General features: G+C 35.0%; 1 protein-coding gene across 1 annotated transcript; it reads right to left on the reverse strand.

The window, feature by feature from the left end:
- Nucleotides 1–18513: 18513 nt before the first annotated feature.
- Nucleotides 18514–19662, reverse strand: LOC145161727 (uncharacterized). The gene has a single exon (XM_079081339.1). The coding sequence runs from the start codon at nucleotides 19524–19526 to the stop codon at nucleotides 18714–18716; it is 813 nt and encodes a 270-aa protein (XP_078937465.1). The 5' UTR covers nucleotides 19527–19662; the 3' UTR covers nucleotides 18514–18713.
- Between the last annotated feature and the right edge of the window lie 1852 nt (nucleotides 19663–21514).

Raw genomic sequence — 21514 nt, forward strand, 5'->3', positions numbered from 1 at the left:
ACTCGTAAGTACTTATACGATGGCTTTCTTCCCATCCAAAGTTCATACGGTGCTTCATTCTTTTCTTTGCGAGGTATCTTATTTAAAAGATAGTTAGCCGACAAAATAGCTTCCCCCCACATTGACTGGTTTACACCCGAACTAATTATCATGGCATTGACCATTTCTTTCAAGGTACGGTTCTTTCTTTCAGCAATCCCATTGGATTGAGGTGAATAGGGTGATGTGAATTCATGACGAATTCCATTTTTAGCACAAAAATCAGCATATGGAGAAACATATTCCCCACCCCTATCACTTCTAACCACTTTTAATTCTCTTGTTGAGTTGATTCTCAACTTCATTTTTGTACAAGACAAACTTGTCTATTGTTTCATCTTTACTCTTAAGTAAATATATGTAGCAATATTTCGTGCTATCATCGATGAATGTAATGAAGTATTTGTTCCCACCTTGAGTAGGAATTGACTTTAGATCACACACATCAGTGTGAATTAAATCAAGAGGTTCGGTGTTTCTTTTGATTGTTTGGAAAGACAATCTAGTTTGTTTGGCTTCAACACATGTGGGGCATTTGTGATTTGAGTCAATATTAAGTTTTGGTATGTATTCTAGTTTAATTAATCGCTTAATTGAATTGTAATTTACATGTCCTAAGCGACCATGCCAAACATTTGAACACTCAAGCAAATAAGCAGAACTAGAACTTTCATTATTCATTTTGTTTGTCACCATTACATTCAATTTGAACATGCCATTCAAGGCATATCCTTTTCCCACAAACATACCATTCTTGGACAAAACAAACTTGTCCGACTCAAACACTAGCTTAAAACCAAATTGGTTCAACAAACCACCCGACACTAGATTCTTACGAAGTTCAGGAACATACAATACATCCCTAAGCTTCACTTCTTTACCCGAAGTCATTTTTAGAATGACATCACCAACACCTTTGATATCCGTGGTAGCTGCATTTCCCATGTAGAGCTTTTCACCATCTTCAACTTCTTTGTAGGTGTTGAAAACACTCTTGTTATGACACACATGACGAGTAGCTCCCGTGTCAATCCAGCACTGCTTTGAATTTGTATTCATGAGATTCACTTCAGAAACCATAACCGTGAGATCAGTTATCATGGCCACCAACTCCATGTTATCATTCACCATGTTTGCTTGACGGTTTTCCCTCTTAGGTTGAGGGCACTCCGAAGCCTTGTGACCCGGTTGGCCACAGTTGTAGCACTTGAACTTCTTCTTGAAAGTTCCTGCCTTGGGGCCTAGGTTTTTGCCCTTTGCTTTCCCTTTGTGAGGTCCCTTGCATTTGCTTTTGGAAGTTTGACCAGCTTCCACCATATGAACCTTAGAAGATTCACCTTCACTGCCTTTCTTCAAGGCCATTCTATTGTTTTCTTCAATGCGAAGACGCACCACCAGTTCCTCCACAGACATCTCCTTTCGCTTATGCTTAAGGTAATTTTTGAAGTCTATCCAACCAGGAGGGAGCTTTTCAACTATTGATGCAAGTTGGAATGATTCATTAAGATCCATCCCTTCTGCATTGTTATCATGTATGATGACCTGAAGGTCTTGGACTTGACTCATAACAGATTTCGAGTCAACCATTTTGTATTCCAAGAACTTAGCAACAACATGCTTCTTAGTTCCAGCATCTTCTGTCTTATACTTCCTTTCCAAAGATTCCCATAGTTCTTTAGCAGTTGCAACTTTACAATAAACATTGTAAAGTGCATCAGCCAGGCCATTCAACACATAGTTGCGGCACAGAAATTCTGAATGCTTTCATGCATCCACCGCATTCACAGATTGAGCATCAGCCTGCCCCTCAGCAATTACAGGAGCAGTTTCTGTTAGGAATCGAGCCAGGTTCAAGGTGGTCAAGTAGAACAACATCTTCTGTTGCCACCTCTTGAAGTTCAGACCAGAAAATTTTTCAGGTCTCTCAGCATGATTAGCCATGATGTTTGGAACTGGTGTATTTGGGTTCACAGGAGGGTTAGCACCAGCAGCAGGAGTTCCAGTAGCAGCGGGAGTTCCAGACATTCTGAAAGAATCGTAACCACAGTGAAATAGATTACAGGAAAAAGTCGATACGAAATCGATTCAGAATAAAAGAAAAGGAAAAAACGAAATGGTTAGAACAAAGAATAATCTGTTTAAGACTGTTAGTATAGGGTCTTCGTTTTCCTCTTAAGAATGGTTCCTGTAATGAAAAGATTAGCAGCAAACGATGTGGCTGAGGCTCGAGTTGGACTCGATTCCCTTAAACAGATTCGTCGTCTGTTCCCAGGGTACAACAACCTTAGCAGTATTGTGTACTGCCGGATATGACGACTTGCCTGAAAGAATCGCCGGAAGCAGGAGTACAGAGAAGGAGGAAGAAGAAGAGTATTTTCATCCGTGTGTTTGAATGAGACGGCCAAGGTCTTCTTTTATAGTTGAATCTTGAAACGGAAACAAATCACTAATTGACGTGTGTTTGACTGAGACGGCCAAGGTCTTCTTTTATAGTTGAATCTTGAAACGGAAACAAATCACTAATTGATTGAGCGTTTAATGGCAATAAATGTCATTAATTACGCAATTAATGCATTCGTTACAGAATTCAAAAATAGGGACCAAAACTGTCAAGTTTAGCAAAAACGAGGGTAGCGCGCGCCCGAGTTTTCGGAGCTGCATTCATGTCCGCAGGTCGCGCCCATGCACGAGTTCGGTGTTTTTGGTCTACGGAACCAAGATTTGCACCCCCCCCTGCGCGCGGGTAGGAATTGTAGCATAACCATAGACACAAGCTTGTAAGCCTTCCATGCAATGAAGCTTATAAACCTTGTTGAGTTTGGTCTCTCTACCAATGTGGGACTCATTCCCACATTCCTCTCTTTTGCTAAACTTATTCTCAAATACCCATCTTTGAGTATCGATATCTCATTCACTTATACTCTATTTTGGACATATAATGTATCGTTTCGAAGTCCTCATGGAGGAGAACACAAACCCACTTAGAGTTCGTTATATATACAACATATGTATATATTTATATATGTCCAAAGTTAGTAAAAATATAAATATTTATACTAAGTTTCCAACAAAAGGAATCCAGAGATCGAGACTTTTATATGTATGTGTGGCTTCTCTCTGTAAGAGTTGGATCTTCGGCAAATCGTTACTTGGAGATTGTGGGTCTTATTAGGAGAGAGTAGCAGTAAGAGGTTCACACATGGTGGTGCGTGAAATGATCCCCAAGATAATGTAGGATTTAATCCATGGCTTATTATTTTTTTTAGTACTATGAAGACGGTCGATTGGAGAAGGTGAGATGATGATTGCGGTCATCAAAGTTTAGGAAAAACACGGTGCCAGCAGGTTAGTTGCAGATGGCAACGATGACGCTAACATGGGGGTTTGCCATTGTTTGAACAACACGAACTCCATTAGTGAGCCTCTCACTCTCACATAACTGATTAATGGGGTGCCAAGGAATGCATCTGATTCCTGTCTGGCATCGCTTGCTCGCTGGCCCGCCGACTCGCTAGCTCGTTGATGTGCCGATGGTCACGTCTATGGCCTAACGTCATCAATCTTCATCAGTGGCATTGTTTTTTTTTAATAATTCTATAGAGTTATATAAATTAGCACTTCTCTAATATTTGCTATAAAAGCATCTTGTTTAAGTCATATTCTAAAATCCATATTAGACAAAATTCTATTCTCTCCTATTTTAAGCTATTTTAGCAATTAAACCTTCTAGGAGCTAATTTGAAAACAAATTTGTTAAACCTCAGCGATAATTAGTCAAAATGCCACCAATTATTTTTTTCTTTCAAGTGATTAATTGAAGGCTTAACTTTGACAAACAATCACATTACGCCTGCAACTTTGTTAAACAAATTTGTTTTTTTTGTTTTTTTTTTGCTTAACCAAAAATAAATATGCAATCATGGATACATCGTATCAACTATCTAATGTTGCAGAAATGTGTTTGAAGATGTATAGTAAAAATTAACACAAATTTGAAAGTTCCATTGTGTGGTTCCCACTTTCCAGTTGAAATAGCAAAAAATTTGATTGTGAGTCATAAAATTGGCCATTGCTTCATTTATCAATGGAAAGCAAGATTTGAAAACATTCCAAGCAAAACAATTATTTATAAGAGGAGAATTATCATAGTAAATTGGTGGAAAAGCAATTCATTTGGTAAGAGATACAATTGCCATAGTAGATATTGAAGCAAAATGATACCAACTATCAAATAGTTTTACAAAATTAGTGTTATACTAAATTGAATCCAATTACAATCTTAGGAAAAAGTGTCAAACTAGTGATCAGAACCGAAAATTAAACACAATGAAACTAAAGAATGAGCTCAAAATAGTGGTTTTGTTAGAACAAGTAACCTCTGTAGGTGATATGTGTACCTAAAACATATGCAACCATCTATATCAAAGAAATAGATTATCATATTCTAGTTCTACACACCAAAAATAGTCCAAAGTAAGAAGAAAACATTGGCACAAAACTCTTATTGGGAAATTTTATCAAACAGTTGGTACTTATAAATATGGTGATGATATTTGGAAAGAAATGTATATAACTATATACATAGGAATTGTCAGTCCCACCTTATACCTTCATCCACCACCAACACTCTCCCACCTTAACCACCATGAAAAACCACCATACCCTCACCTTTAGCCCACAACAGCCTCACCCCATCCATTTTTCTCAAAAACAACCCCACTGGTATTTTGTTTTCCTCTATGCATTTCACCTCCAGACAAGAGAGAGAGAGAGAGAGAGAGAGAGAGATAATGAGTATCTCTAATTTGGAATACATGTAACTAGATAAGAAGCATGAGAGAATTTAACTGATATAAACATTTGAATATCGAATCTCTTGCCTTAAAAAACGAATCCATCAAAATTAGTTGCAAAAAGACCTTAAACATTTCACCTTTAAAACCGATTTCTGCCTTTAAACACAAATCCATCATATGTAAACACTCTTAATATTATTTGATTTCATGCTCCACCATCACCAAATCCAACCTGACAGGAGAAATATGGATTTTTGTTTATTGAGTGCTAGAGGGTTGTCTGTGACAAAGAAAGGAAGGAGATGGAGGGTTGTCGCGAAGGTAGTGTTTTCCGGCAAGCATGTGTGAAAGAGGGAGGCGACGACATTATTTCATCGAAGGGGAAAGTGAATGACAATTTCATTGATGATGGTTTGACGGATAGATTTCTAGAGGAGAGGGTGAAGAGCTAGAGGAAGACGAGGTGCTTAAATTTTTTGGGGGATTTCGTTTCCCCTCTTAGCTATTAAACGCACGTTCTTATAGAAATTTATAAAACGTCTTCAATTTTAGGACATGCAAAAATGCGTGTCCTAAATCCTTCAAATTTTGGGAGAGAAGACACTTATTTTCTGATATAGACTTTTGTGTGTCATAAAACCACTATATGTCATAGTTTGCGTATCATTAAAATCCTATATTCTAGTAATGAACTAAACTACTCAAGGAAGCCATGTTTCAATATATATCTACCTTTTCTAATAAACAAAACCTAAACTTGCCACATATCCTCCTTCTACACCTCTCTTTGCCACATGGCATCATGTCCCAAATCCATGTTTTTCTTATTCATGTCAAAATCCTCCAGCAATAACTATTCCTGGAAATCAACACCTTATATTAGAAACTATTACAATTCAATTACAATTGATTCCAATAAATCAGCCAAATATAAATCATCTTCTTTACTTGCCACGTTATATTAGGCAATAAATCAGCTACCATCCCTCCATAATAAATAATCAAATCTTTTCAAAAAAAATTAAATCAATGCTCCAATCACTTCCATTCTTACATACCTCAGTAATAATAAATAATTCCTTAACATGGACAGATCATCACTTTCATTGTCATCGATGATCTACCATCCTTCCATACTTTCCTGCCATCGCTTTCAATATTCACTTTTCTTATAAATTTGAAGATTCGAACCATCATGTAATTATTTTATGTTTTGTTGTTCTATGTGTATGGTTGATTCTGTGTGGTTTGGTTGTGACATAGTGAAACGATTTTTACATTGTTTTATATTGCATTAAAAATCTATATGCAAATAAAAAACAATGCATATTTGCATATTTATTGTTGAAGGGAAAGGATTGGTTCAAGTCATTCCATTGGCTAGATAAACAAGACCTTTTTCATGCATATGGAATGAACCATTCCATTATTTCCCTTAATCCATCATACAAACCTACAATCCATAAAAGATGCAGAAAAAGGAGAATCAAACATGATTTATATGTATGCACTAAATAGCAATGTACTTTTGTATTTTATCAGACAATTTTTTTCTGAATGGTCTAATATAGCATTGTACTTCCTGTTATAACATGTTACTTTCACTTATAATTTGACCATTTATGTATATTTACTTAAATCAGTCTTATTTACTTTCATCTCTTTATTACACCATGTAGTTATAAAGCTTAACAGGAAGTACTACTTGGCTTATCCAGAAAAAAAAATCATTTTCAGAGTCAAAAGGAGCCCAATTTTGTATACCCGATGAAGATGGAAACCCCAAAATTGGACATTATTTCTTACTTAGAATGCAAAATTACAAACAATATATATATATATATATATATATATATATATATATATATATATATATATATATATATATATATATATATATATTAAAACATCGCACTTTGAAAGTATAATGTTATAATTGTGTTTCTAGGTGCTCTGTGTGAGCTTGTGACCAAATATGCAATAATACACAACCAATTGAAAGTACATTGTTATTTATAGCATTTAGCTCAAGGGTTAAATGTAAAGAACAACAACGTACTTTCCTTGGAATTGGTAAAATTTTCAAAGTATAATGCCCTAAACAACATCGTACATTGAAAATTCACGAACTATAAATAAAATATTTAAACTTTATTCATGTAATTTGGTACATTTTTAACGACTTTAGTCTGCTTTGGCATACTAGGACCGAACTGGACAAGCAATATGACAAATATTTAAAAATTGTAAGAAATAATAAACCATCATTGATATAAAATGATATCTTTTTCTATTTTAATCCATTAATTTCAAAACTGTAATTATAAATCATGGGTTAGTTTTATTGACGTGTAATGTGCCAGAGGTCAACCGGTTGTATTTAAAGACTTGAGTTGGATGAGGATTTTTTTCTGAATCGTCAAAGTATGAGGGGTTGTCCTTGATGTAATATTATATTACAAGTAACTTTAGCAATTACATGTATTCAAATCACCAAAGAAAAATAAGAAAGAGGAGTTGATTTTCTGATTTGTTTAAAATTACAAATTGTAAGCAAAAAGACGACCATACTTAAATTTGGAACATCTGAATGAAATAATTTAAGAATAACCAAGGATCAATACACCAAAGGTTCATAGGAACGAAAATGTCACGTAATAGCGATGTACTTTGTTTCACTTGAGCATGATGCATGATGCCTTCAAAAAAGGTAGAAATGTAACTGGGTAGATTTTCTCAAAATAAAAATTTCTGGAAGAAAAAAGTTGAAAGTACAATGCTATAATAAAAAATGAACCTTAAAATGGTCAATTTAGGTGTATACTAATAATCAAAATTACAAATCTCATCATGCTCATTATTAAAACAAATGATGTTTTAAAACATGGTCAAATCAATCAAATTTAGAGTAAAATCTTCCCAATCATGCACAAAATAATTGTTAATTATATTTGATTTTTATTACTGTTTAATATTATAAAGAGTTTTTTATATTGATATGAAACACACATAATAAAAAGTGGCGGTCATTTTTAGTCCAAATGACCATTATGACATTTTGTTCAATTTCGCCATTCTTATCATTTTTTTCTTTTTCTTAATATTTCTCACTTAAAACAAAAAAAAACAATATACTATGTTTTCTATTATTATTTATGTTATTTTAGTTTTCCAACCGTGTAGTATACTGGTTTATAATTTATAATCTATAATCTATATAAAATATAATATGATAAACAAATCCTAACCTTGCTGCATGTCACTTTTCTAATGTCCATTTAACCACCTATCATCATTTTAACCCATATTAGAATTGTTCCCGCCATAACCAATTAATATCCGCTTTTATTGAGGTTTAAATTCAAATTTAAATCTTATATAATTAACAAAAAACTTATCTTTAAATGAAATTCAAATTCAACATTCGTATGTAAAGAAACATTCTATACTTAAACATTCTATACATAAATATTATCTTTAGTTGAAAAGAAATAGTAAGAAAAACTTATAAAAACGAATTGACAAACTTAAAAATATTTTTGAGTGTTCTAATTGCACAAAGTAGTTCCTTCAAAAAAAAAATTATGAGCTTATTAAGTTATCATACACATACCACATAATGCAATTTTTTTTTCTAACTGCATTTTGTTAACTACCACAAAGTTAATAAACATTTAGCATAATTAATAAATCCCAAGTGAATTCTAATCTTTTAATTTTTTTTCCTGATCCTGTTCATCTTCAATAGATGCAAGTTAACCCCCATTTTTCCTTTCTAATATATGATTTTTTATCCTATCTACCCTAAAATAGCCATGTACTTTCAATATATGTTGCTATAATTGGCAATATTGTTAACTAACTTCTAATCTGTTACTTTACGAGTTTATAAAATAAAATTTAGTGATTTTTTCCTTTATACCCTAAAATAACAATGTACTTTTAAAGTACATTGCTATAATTGAGAAGAATGTTAAGTGACTTCTAATCTGTAGGATTGTATAATGTATATTTATAGTCGCTTTTTTCCTTTCTACCCTAAAATAACATAAAATTGCAAGCTACTTATTATGATTTTTATACCTTTTTATGTGTAACTGAAAGATAAACTGTATAACATATACGTTCAGTTATCATGTTATGTAATTTTAAAAATGAATAATATAATGAAATATTATATGAATTTGAGCGTTGAGTTCTAACAATAGTTTTTACTAGAAATGAAGTAAAACTATGTTTAGAATCACTCGGAAAATATTGGAAGTCTTATGAGATTCCAATCAGAAGTCAAATATTGAAACTTAATGAAAATATAAAGTTGAAAATAAGTAAAATTATAATATTGAAATTTGTAAAGAGTCTCGTTAGAAACATTTAGGCGAAAACCTCATCGAAATCCGAGTTATAACGGAGAAGTTATGACCAATCGAAGATCCGCGACGAAACCAACAAACACTATTTAGCATAAAAAGTGAGTTTTCGATGAACTACTTTTTAGCTTTAGTGATCTAAATGGAAGTCATAGTATTCGTTAAACCGAGAATTTTCATAAAAAGAACGTCAAAATCTGACTTCGTATGAGGAAGTTATGATTTTTCCAAGATTCGGTATAGCAGTAGACAGCTAAAAACTCGAAATAAAGATCGAGTGATTTTTAGCCGACGCAACCTAAACGAGAATTGAAGGTCTCGCCAATAGTAGTACAACGGTAAAAATACAGACAAAAACAGACGTCAGATGAAGAAGTTATGAATTTTTAACGGACTTTTCGTGTCCCGGCCCGTTAAAAATATAATATTAAAAATAAAGTCAAATATAGCCGATAGAGTCTAAACAAAAGTTGTAGAGCATAATTTCACCTACTCGTGGATATAAAGAACGTCAAAAACGGAGCTCGTATGCAAAAGATATGAATTTTTGAAGTTTTTAAATAAAAATTCGAGACTTATCCGAAGCCGTACGCCCATCGTACGAGAGTACGCCCAGCATACTCAGACTAGGTCAGAAGTTGGCCACGTAGCTCCTTTCTTCGCAAGATAGACACGTATCACGCTTGCATGACACATCTGAGGCACAAGATCCGAGCAGCTGCCACGCCTCGTACGCCCAGCGTACCGAAGTACGCCCAGGGTACCGAAGTACGCCCAGCGTACTCCAAGGCTTCGGCCAGCTATAAAAGGGATGTGAGGCTGCCCATATTTTGTTTACGAAATCTATTCCCTTTCACTCTAAAAACCTTCTTTACCCCACTTTTAACCCCCCCAAAGCCCCGATATCATCCACGACACCCGAAGCAAGTCCCGACACTCCGAAGTTCCCGAGAAAATCATATTATCAAGTCGAAACTCTGCCCGAGTAAGGCCCGGTTTTCAACTAAAATCCCCGGTTTTGTCATAGAAAGTCATTTTTAGAGGCGAAGTGCTGCCCAAATTATTATTTATTCCTCCGGTTATTTCACCATGAGTTCAATATATAGGAACAATTGTATGTTATGTGTTATATGTTCAATGTGCTTTCCTGTGTTATGTTGGTTTTATACCTTTGGCTATGTAAAGCATGATTTGTATACTAACGGAATACTAACGGAGCTATACCTTTGACTTGAAGTGAATGGTTAAGCATCACTTGGGTACTGGTATGTAGCCTTTGACCATGAAGTGTATGACATAAGCATCACTTTGGCATTGCCAGAAGGCTAGGCAGGGCTGAAAGCCTATAATTTGCTAGCCAAAATGTTTATTCAGAAAATTGGTTATTTTTCCATGCCATATGGGCAAAAGTTTTATTGATGTATATCAAGTATTAAAATTGTTATGTCTCATTGATTATAAATCATTGAATCAGATTATTCGTTGATATGGAAAGCATGTCATATGATAGTCATCTGCCTTTGTTGTTTTTTGTCCCTCTTTGTTTCTGTTATATTGGTATATATATGGCATAACGTCATATTGTATCTATTATTGAACTCACTAAGCGTCACCGCTTACCCCTCTCAGTGTTTAACAATTGAAGGTAATAAGCATCCAGTATAGTCATATAATGTTGGAAGATTTAGAATAGTTTATACTATTACTTTTGTACTTGGGTTTACGTTTGTATAAAAGCTTTAATATCTTGGGTAGTTATGTAATATACTAAAACTTAGTTGGTTTGTATCTAGTATTTTGTAATCAAATTATCAAAGTAAAATATTATTTTTGAATATGCATGTAGCATGTTTTGGAGTAACTTGGAGTAACAATGTCTTTAGTATGAAAGTTTGGGTCTTTCAAACTGATCAAAAATTTCATTGTATTTTCATACATATTTTAGTTAAAAAGCATTGCCATGTTTCTGTTTTGCATGTAATCGGATTTTATTTATGTATCTCTTAAAAATTTTGGTTGGATTATTTTGCACAATGTACTTTTTACACAAATTTTGGTTAAAATGGCTTATTTATTATCAATTGTATGATTAAATAATTCTTTATTCTATTATATTAATTTTTTTGCCAATCGTGGTTTCCACAGGTTATAACCTAGTGCCATTATAAGCCGGAACAAATAAATTAAAAGGTGAAGTTGACATATATAAAGCAACGTGTCACTTATTTATATTGTTAGGGCTGTGAACATAGGGCTTGTTGGTGATTTGTTTCACTAATTGTATTTAAGTGTAATGGGTTGACTTGTTGACCAAAAATCAATCTTGATGAATATTAAACAAGTAAGGAAGGTGCGGAGTGCACACTTGTTTAAGTTTATTCAAGATTAAAAGTAGATTATCATTTAGGGGCAAAGCCCCTGAACGAACGGGGGTCCGGGGGTAGCGCCCCTAGGAGCGGGGTCCAAGGGGCAGAGCCCCTAGCTGGGGTCGATTTTTCTGGCGAAAATTTTTTATTTGGGTTTTATTTGGTACCTCGTAGGACTTCTGAAGCTCAGAAGTCATAGTGGCTAGCATGATGCACGACACCTTTGTCGCGTCCTTCTCATGAGCCATATACTCAGCCAGTTGCTCAGGAGTAGCAGTTTCTTCATGAATCTCTTTTAGCTCTTTGTCGAGGACATATTCATTTTCCTCGTATCGAATAGCCATGCGAATGTTTCGAATCCAGTCATTGAAATTCGATCCATCGAAAATGACCCTCCCACATAAGTTCATGAGGGAGAACAAGCCAGAAGCATTTGAGTTTGAAGCGTTGTTTGAAGTAGACATCTGAAAAGAAAGACAAGTTTCATTAGATAGAAATTCCTTAATATAACACCCAAATGAAATATTAAGGCTAGGACCCAACACAATATTTCATAATTCGGAAGAGGGATGCCGTAATCCAATTGCAAAATATTTGAAAGTAGGTAAATGACGATTTACCAATTTCACCACCCAAAACTAAAATTTTAAAGAATTAAGTTTTATGAAATTCCTAGTTCTTTGAGATTCATTGAACCTTTTCAATGGCATGTTTAATCTCGATTACGCCCTTCAAGTTTGTGACTGGGATACCGAGGATCACAAAAAATGTGTGAATAACCATGCAAATGTGCTTGGTACTCTCGATGTCATTTATCACCTAATCAATGTGCCAGTTAACCACACACGCTCCATTGATCTATGACAAACATCGAGCTACCCTTTGTCACCTTTGTTAGTCCAAATTAGTGTACCGGTAAACCACACATGCTCCACTAACGACTTGGCAAGGTGCAAAGTGCAAATTCATGGAATAGCATCATTTTCACATTTTTCCTAAAGTAACTAAGATTGAGAATTTATGAAAAAAAAACATATAGTTACTTTTATAATTATCATTATACTTTTTAATGAAAATTAATGTCCTATCCTACCTGTTCGGCTAACGACCCTCACTAGTCAAGGGAGCGGTGGGTGAGAGTGGACACCCATTCAATCGCCATTTTATAGGCAATTTCCTTATACCCCCTTATAGATCAGCTTCATGAATGAGGCCTACTAACGGTAAGACTGATTGTCTTATACATATATATAAGTATTAAGCTTTTAATATTATAATAGTATAAGGGTTGAATTTTACACTTTTAAAACTCTAGGGTTTAGAATTTAAATATTTCAAAATTAAAAACTTTTGATCAATTTTAAAATTCCAAAACTTGAGGGCAAATTTTGAAACTTTTCAAAACTTCTTGGATCAATTTGAAAACAATTAAATTAATCATATAATTAACTATATCACAAAATTGACCTAATCTAATTTCATATATCATGATGATTCAAATCAAATTCTATAAATAATTATTTTTTCACAAAATCAAGTAATTATCTTAAAATTTGACAATCATCATTCAATTGGATGAGGATACTCATTACCTTATCAGAAAAATCGAATTTTATCAGTCAAAACAGTTTGTGGTAATGATCCTAATCCAAATCTGGCCAAAAACTTGAAAAATCTGCAAACAGATGATCCAACTCGTCGAATTCATGGCATGGACTCGTCGAGTTCCCTCATGGTACTCATCGAGTCCAACAGTCAGAGGCCAAAATCAAAATTTTTCCAGCTTTGAAAACGATACAATTGCATCAATACAACAGAAAACACCCTAGGCTCTGATACCACTGATGGGTTTAGAGCACAATAACAGTCCTATGGTGCACATATAACCCTAAATTCTTTGGATCTAAGTTTTCTCAAGTTATACATGCAATTTCATTTTATCCAAAGCATAAATCCTAGCTAGCATATAATTGGAGATTTACAACATAAAAACTAGTTACATGAATACCTCTTTTTTGTGGCTTGTAGTTCTTAACTTTCAAAAGCTTAGTACCTCAAGTGTGATACCTCTAATAAGTCACAAACACTAAAAGCAAAAGGAGGCTTATGAGAGAGAGGTTAGGAAGCACCAAAATCGGCTAGGTTTTCACCTTGGAAGAGATTGGCCGATTTTGGGAAGGCTAGGGGTTCAATTTATAGTGTGGAATCCTTAGGGTTTCTTACATAAAACCCTAATGTACTTAAGCCTTTAAGTATTCCAATAATCCATATGATAGGCCATTTGGACTAAATCTTCATGGACTCTCACATAGATTTAGTCCATCCCTAATCAACATGGATCATTAGTCCAAACTATAAGTATTACTGATTTACCTAATCAGTCCCTGTAAATTTAATCAGTGTCTTTTGATCACTAAATTAATTCCAAATTAATTCTTGATCAATACCAATTAAATAATATGATTTCTCAATTAATATATTATTCATATAATATATTAATAAATCACAAATAACATCTTTCTCAAAAATCCATCCTATCAAATTGCTCAGGTGAAGGCAACCCAAAAGGACCATGCTACTATCGGGTCAAGTACATACCAATTATAATTATGGTCTTAGACACCTAATCCAACAGTTGCATGGTGGGTTGATTCGGGAGCAACAAGCCATATATGTAAAGATCTTCATTAGTTCAAGCAATGTCAACCAATTGAAGATGGATCTGTGGTGAAAATGGGAAATGTTGCAACTGAACCAATTAATGATTTAGGATCTGTTTTACTTTACTTTACTTCTGGAAAGTGTTTATGTCTGAACAATGTTTTATATGTACTGGGGATTCGAAAGAATCTTGTGTCTGAAATTGTTTTAAATAATTGTGGTTACAAACAAGTATTAGAAAATGGTAAGTATATCTTGTCAAGACATGGTTCTTTTATGGGATTTGGATATGTATGAAATGGAATGATTAGTCTTAATATTAATTATCCTTTTATTGATAATTTTGTTTGCAAGGCTTCTACTAGTACTAGAAATAATTTTAATAAATCTAAATTATGGCATGCTAGACTTGGACACATTCATTACAAGAGATTAAAAGACATGTCTAAAATGAGTTTAATTCCTGCTTTTGATTTGCAAAATAATGAAAAATGTAAAACATGCATGTTAACTAAAATTACAAGACAACCTTTCAAAGATGTTGTTAGGGAAAGCAAGATGTTGGAACTTATACATAGTGATTTATGTGATTTCCATGCAACATCTTCCCTTGGAAACAAAAAGTATGTTGTTACTTTTATTGATGATGCATCTAGATATTGTTATGTCTATTTGCTATATTCCAAAGATGAAGTTCTTGATAAATTTAAGATTTATAAACAAGAGGTTGAACTTCATAAAAATGAATTAATAAAAGTTTTACGTACTGATAGAGGTGGTGAGTATTATGATCCGGTTTATTTTGAATCAACTAGAATAATACATCAAACCACGGCTCCTTATACACCACAACAAAATGGTGTAGCTGAAAAGAAAAAATAGGACTTTAAAAGAAATGGTTAATTCCATGTTGTCCTATTCAGGTTTAAGTGAAGGTTTCTGGGGTGAGGCTATGTTAACTGCATGTTATATTTTGAATAGAACTCCAAACAAAAGGAATAAGAATACTCCTTATGAACTTTGGTGTAAAAATGTACCAAATTTGAGTTATTTCAAAGTTTGGGGTTGTCGAGCAGTTGTGAGGCTCACTGAACCCAAAAGGAAAACATTGGGTCAAAGAGGCATAGATTGTATCTTTATTGGATATGTTGAGCATTCTAAAGCTTATAGATTCTATGTTTTAGAATCTAATGACTATGTGTCTATGAACACTGTTATAGAGTCAAGAGATTCTATCTTTGATGAAGAAAGATTTACATCTATACCTAGACCAAAGGACATGATTCAACAATCTTTCAACAAGAACACAACTAAAGCTGAAGATGCTTCTGGTGGTACAAGTTTTGTGCCTGAATTTAGAAAGAGTACTAGATCTAGAAAAGCTAAATCTTTTGGATTTGATTTTCAACTATATTTAGTTGAAGGAACAAGGGATGAGACTGTGTCTCAACATCAATATTGTTTTAATATTGAGGAGGATCCAAAGACTTTCAGTGAAGCTATGGCTTCTAGGGATGTTCATTTCTGGAAAGAGACAATTCATGATGAAATTGATTCTATCATGCATAACAATACTTGGGCATTGTCTGATTTACCTCCTGGTTGCAAGGCATTAGGATATAAATGGATCCTCAAAAGGAAAATGAAGGTGGATGGCACAATTGATAAGTATAAAGCCATATTGGTTATCCAAGGCTTTAGACAAAAGGAAGGCATTGATTTCTTTGATACTTATGCTCCTGTTGCCAGAATTTCCACTATTAGATTATTATTAGCTCTTACAGCTATAAATAATCTTGTGATTCACCAAATGGATGTGAAAATTGCATTCTTTAATCGTGACTTGGATGAGGAAATATACATGAAACAACCTGAAGGGTTTGTGATTCCTGGAAATGAACACAAAGTGTGCAAGTTGAAGAAATCATTATATGGTTTGAAACAAGCACCAAAACAATGGCATCAAAAATTTGATGATGTTGTCTTGTGTAATGGTTTTGCATTAAACCAAGCTGACAAGTGTGTATATAGCAAAATTGATACTTCTGGTAAAGGAGTTATGATTTGTCTATATGTAGATGATATGTTGATTTTTGGTACTGATTTAGAAGAAGTTGATAAAACCAAGAAATTCTTATCATCTAGTTTTGAAATGAAAGACCTAGGGGAGGCTGAGGTAATTCTTGGTATAAGAATTAAACAAGGAAACAATGGGATTTCAATTTCTCAAGCCCATTACATTGAGAAGATATTGAAAAAGTTTAATTTTGAGAATTGTTCTCTTGTTAGCACTCCTATAGATCCAAGTCTTAAGCTTCTACCTAATAAAGGATCTCTAGTGTCTCAAAACTTGAATACTCAAGGGCTATTGGTTGTCTGATGTATGTCATGATTAGTACTAGGCTTGATATAGCATATGCTATTGGAAGGCTTAGTAGATATACTAGTAATCCTAGTTCACATCATTGGCAAGTTGTGAGTAGAGTATTCAAGTATTCGAAAGGGACCATAAATTATGGTTTAACTTATAGTGGATATCCTTTTGTTTTGGAAGGTTATTCTGATGTCAGCTGGATTAACAACTTAGAGGATCACTCATCTACTAATGGTTGGGTGTTTCTTCTTGGAAGAGGTGTCATTTCTTGGGCATCCAAGAAACAGACTTGTATTACTAACTCAACCATGGAATTTGAGTTTGTTGCATTGTCTGCTGCTGGTAAAGAAGCTGAGTGGCTAAGGAATTTGATTTATGAAATTCCACTCTGGCCAAAACCGATATCTACCATTCTTTTTAGGTGTGATAGTGTTGTATCCTTGGCTAAGGCTTATAGTCAAGTGTATAATGTGAAGTCTAGACATTTAGGTGTTAGACATAGCATGATTCGTGAGCTCATCATGACTGGTGTGATATCTGTGGAGTTTGTGAGAACTCAGTTGAACTTAGCCGATCATTTAACCAAAGGGTTAGCTAGAGATCTTGTGCACAAGGCGGTTGTAGGGATGAGTTTAAAGTCCACCTAAAATCTTTTATATTAAGATACCCAATTCCCATCTAATGCAATATTAGATGTTGAATTCAATGTGGAAAGCTTGATTTGAAGATTGGAACACATTATTATCATGATCCCAATGTATGTGTTCAGTACTGCAAGTTAAGTATGTTGAAATTTAATTTCTTAATAGTTCTTTGAAAAATTGCATTTGCAGGTGCAAGAACATAAGAACTACCTATATAAGCATGAAGTTTAGCTGCTTCAAGAAGTTGGGACTTGACTTTGATATGCTTATTGAAAGATGGGACACAAGCTAGTAAAATATAGTGTCAAGTTAGAACTTTGAGAATGTAAATTGTTGTGTATATTATCTTCATGTAGTCACTTAGAATAGAAATTGTTCAATCCTTAGTGACACCCTGATATTCGAATATTTGGAATGAGTAATATACTAATGTGAAATTCAATCGTCACGATATTTCATTTATGCATCAGTTTGTTGTTATATTTTTTGTTTTAAGTTAATCAAGATTACACTTAAATGGGGGAGGTTTGTTGGTGATTTGTTTCACTAATTGTATTTAAGTGTAATGAGTTGACTTGTTGACCAAAAATCAATCTTGATGAATATTAAACAAGTAAAGAAGGTGCAGAGTGCACATTTGTTTAAATTTATTCAAGATTAAAAGTAGATTGTCATTTAGGGGCAAAACCCCTGAACGAATGGGGGTCCGGGGGCATCGCCCCTGGGAGCGGAGTCCAAGGGGCACCAAGGGGCAGAGCCCCTGGCTGGGGTCGATTTTTCTGACGGAAATTTTTTATTTGGGTTATATTGCTGTATTAAAAATACATCAGAAATCCAAATTTTGAATATCTGACCCGTTTTTGGCTTTGCATTAATCCTTATAGAAAACATGGATTTATGACGGTTTTAACTGTTGAAAAAACTGATTTATGACAGTTTTGACAGTTTTCGGACAAAAAATGTTTTAACCAATTTTTGGACCGGTACTCAAGAAATTAATACATCTCATTATCTGTTCTTTTCTATTCTGAGTCCTATCCAATCAAAGATTAAAGAATATCACCCAAATACTTAGATTTGAAAGTGGAATCATAATTCTCACAATATCCAAGTGGGTTTATTACCCGAAATTTCTAACAGGGCTTAATTACCTTCCCTTACCCCATTATTTGTATGAGACTAAGGTGATGTTATTACGGTTATTCTACCAAGAAAAAAAAAACGACCGAGATTTTATGTACGTACAATACAAAAAGAAACAACTTAGCACTATACATGTATACTCAAGTTTATAATTAAAAGATCAGTTTTACTTTTACACCTTACTGAAGCTACAGAAAGCTTCTTTTCATTATTTTGTTCCAACACTCAAGTGTGAACTATATGCACAAAGAAATGCAGTTCTTAAACTCACCTCCACCCATATATACATATATACATGCAAAAATCATAGTGAAACGGTATTAATTAGAATCAACCCATTTCCAGTAGTGTTTCTTACACGAAACTGCTCCTTCAGCCACTTCCATGCCATCGAAAATTTCATTGTTCTCCTCTTCTATGGTGCAAAATTCACAATCTGGCAAACCATGAACCAGAGCATCTACAGTATGTAAAACATAGCAAGCTGGCAATCCAGGGTATGATACAGAAAGCTTTTCCTCCATCTTACTCGAATAAGAACCAGGTATAATTTCCACAATCTCATCTTCACAAGAACCGTTTATAATCGAACCTAGTTCTTCCTTCACCGCTCTGGCAACAGCTTCTTCTACCGTCTCCCCAGGCTTCATTTTCTCAGATAGCGGTCTCGACCGGTTTCTAACATGGCCGTTTGACAGTTCTTGGTGGGATTCGATCAAGACTCTATCTCTATCATCCCTCACGCGAACCACGACCACTTCCACCGTACGAACAGGGGGGGTAGAGTCGGCGAGAGAAGTTTCTCCCTCGTAGAGCTCCATCCATAGGTTGTGGATGTTCTTGGTGCCGGGTCTGGTTCCCCAAGCGGCGAATGAATCGGAGGGAAGACGGGGGCGGAGCCAATCGGAGAGGGATTGCGGGGTGGAAAAGTGATGCTGGTTGATCACGGCATTCTTAGTTAACGGGTTAATAGGAAGCTTAGAGAAACGGCGATGATGATTATAACTGGAAGATGGGTTAGGCGTAGAGGAGTAGAGGTTGAAGAGAGAGAAAGCGGAGAAGATGAAATCAGAGAAAGACGTGGGAAGGGTTTTGTGCACTGATGGTGGCGGCGTCTGCGATGGCAGAGACATTTGCTGGTTTTACTGCTGAACTGAAAAATATTGAGATGAAAGGACGATGGGGGAGAGATAGGTTATCTGGATATGGTCATCAGCGGAAGGAGAACTTGATTCTCTATGAGGATAAGCTGTTAGAATCAGAGGATTTCTTGATTTTCTGATTGGCTATGTAAATTAGACAAAATCTCAAAATTATTCCCCATACTTTTCGAAAAAATGACAATTTGAGGACAACATAGGAAAAGGATGATAACTATTGTTTCAAAATCAAGTATACTTGGTACTTTTTGGTTAACTCTATTAAAAATAGTTAAATACATGTCAAATTACTAATATATCCATTTTTTTGGGATAATGACTTAAAAATGTAATGTATTTTTCGATTTATACACATTTGGTCACTGAGTTTTTTTCGTCCACATTTACCCCTTCAACTTGTTAAAATGTACACATTCAGTCCTTATGACCGACTTGTAACATCCCAAATTGATTAAGTAATTTATTAAAACCATTTACTGAAAAACAACATCAATATCATATCAACTCATAACCCATAAGTCAAATGTCATAAAAACATGTCATGGAATAATAATAATGTCAGAGTACAATCCCAAGGACATCATAGTGCGAAAATCGAGTGTGTGTGCGATGCGCTGCTACCGTGCCAGCTCCTTCCCCTTCGATGGAGAGGTACCTGAAAACAAAACTGTAAACTGTAAGCACGAAGCTTAGTGAGTTCCCCATCATACAACATACCATACTATAAACATACTGACAGGCATATCTGGGTGCCCGACCTACCCTGCTAGGCATACCGGGGTGCCTAACCTACCACTGTCAGACATACTGGGGTGTCCGACCTACCCCTCCGGTTTATCTCAACCGGTTACGGGGACTATTTCACCCCTACTACTACCACATGATAACAAAATATAATCATACTGTCAAGCATAGCTGGGTACTATACTACCCATTCGGCCCTATCGACCGATAATCGGGGACTATTCCCCTTACTACTACTATCACATAACATCATATTATACTAGCATGTAAAACATATCAGACAGTAGCAAACCTAGATAATTATCACAAAGACAATTATCTAACAAACAACTCCTACTAGTGAGCCGACATTGTGGCCTTAGACCCACTTCTACTGGAAGGTAACTCACCTTGTAAAGCTGAGTGTCAAATCTCACGGGAAGTAACCTCTAACAGCTGCTATGATGACTCCCGGCTATCATAATCATAATAATACTCAATCAGAATCTATAACATTACTTAGGGTAAAATGACCATTTTACCCCCTTGGCCCAACTCGAACCATTCCTAAGGCCCAGTTCTAATTTATTAACCCAGTGCACCCATGGCCCATCAAAGGCTCCCTAAGGCCCACTAATGGCCCAATTTTCGAAATTGGGCCCAACTCTTCAAATGGGCCTTTTCACAAGTCCAATAACTCCTTAGCCCAAAATGAATAATCTCGAATGGACCAATATGGCTCAAAAGGCCTAATACTTCCAATTCTAAATTCCCGGGCCCAGAATTATACTCCACAGTAGGCCACAGGGCCCAATAGTCCAGACCCAGCCCTCTAAGGCCCAAAATCCAAGGTATAGGCCAAACCGAGGCCCAAAACACGCCAAGCCCATATCTGTTGAGTACGCGGGTGTACTCCTCTATATGCTAAGCGTACTGACTAAATGGCGTATACGCTGCGCGTACTTCCCTATTGAGTCACTTTTCCCATTAAGTGATTAATACTCTAATACAAAGGCTATAATTACAGATCCAAGTCCTCTTTAATGTCTTGATCCATAAAGTCGATCACTTAGTGGCTTGCAACCCACCAAATGAGCCCAACATTGAATAATAGCAACTAACTCCATAGAAATGGCTAGATCTCATGCATGGTTTCATAAAGGCCTTAAAGGTTGAAACTGTACTGCTTAAGGAAGGCTTGGAGCTCCAAGGGTGGCAACCCTAAGCTCAAAAACGAA

The sequence above is a fragment of the Lactuca virosa genome, chromosome 2 (assembly GCF_052849685.1).
Source record: "Lactuca virosa cultivar CGN04683 chromosome 2, Lactuca_virosa_CGN04683_v6, whole genome shotgun sequence".
Taxonomy (NCBI): Eukaryota; Viridiplantae; Streptophyta; class Magnoliopsida; order Asterales; family Asteraceae; genus Lactuca; species Lactuca virosa.

Bases quoted from the DNA above. Each gene is read 5' to 3' on its own strand.
- LOC145161727 (XM_079081339.1), bottom strand. From the start codon at position 19,526: ATGTCTCTGCCATCGCAGACGCCGCCACCATCAGTGCACAAAACCCTT.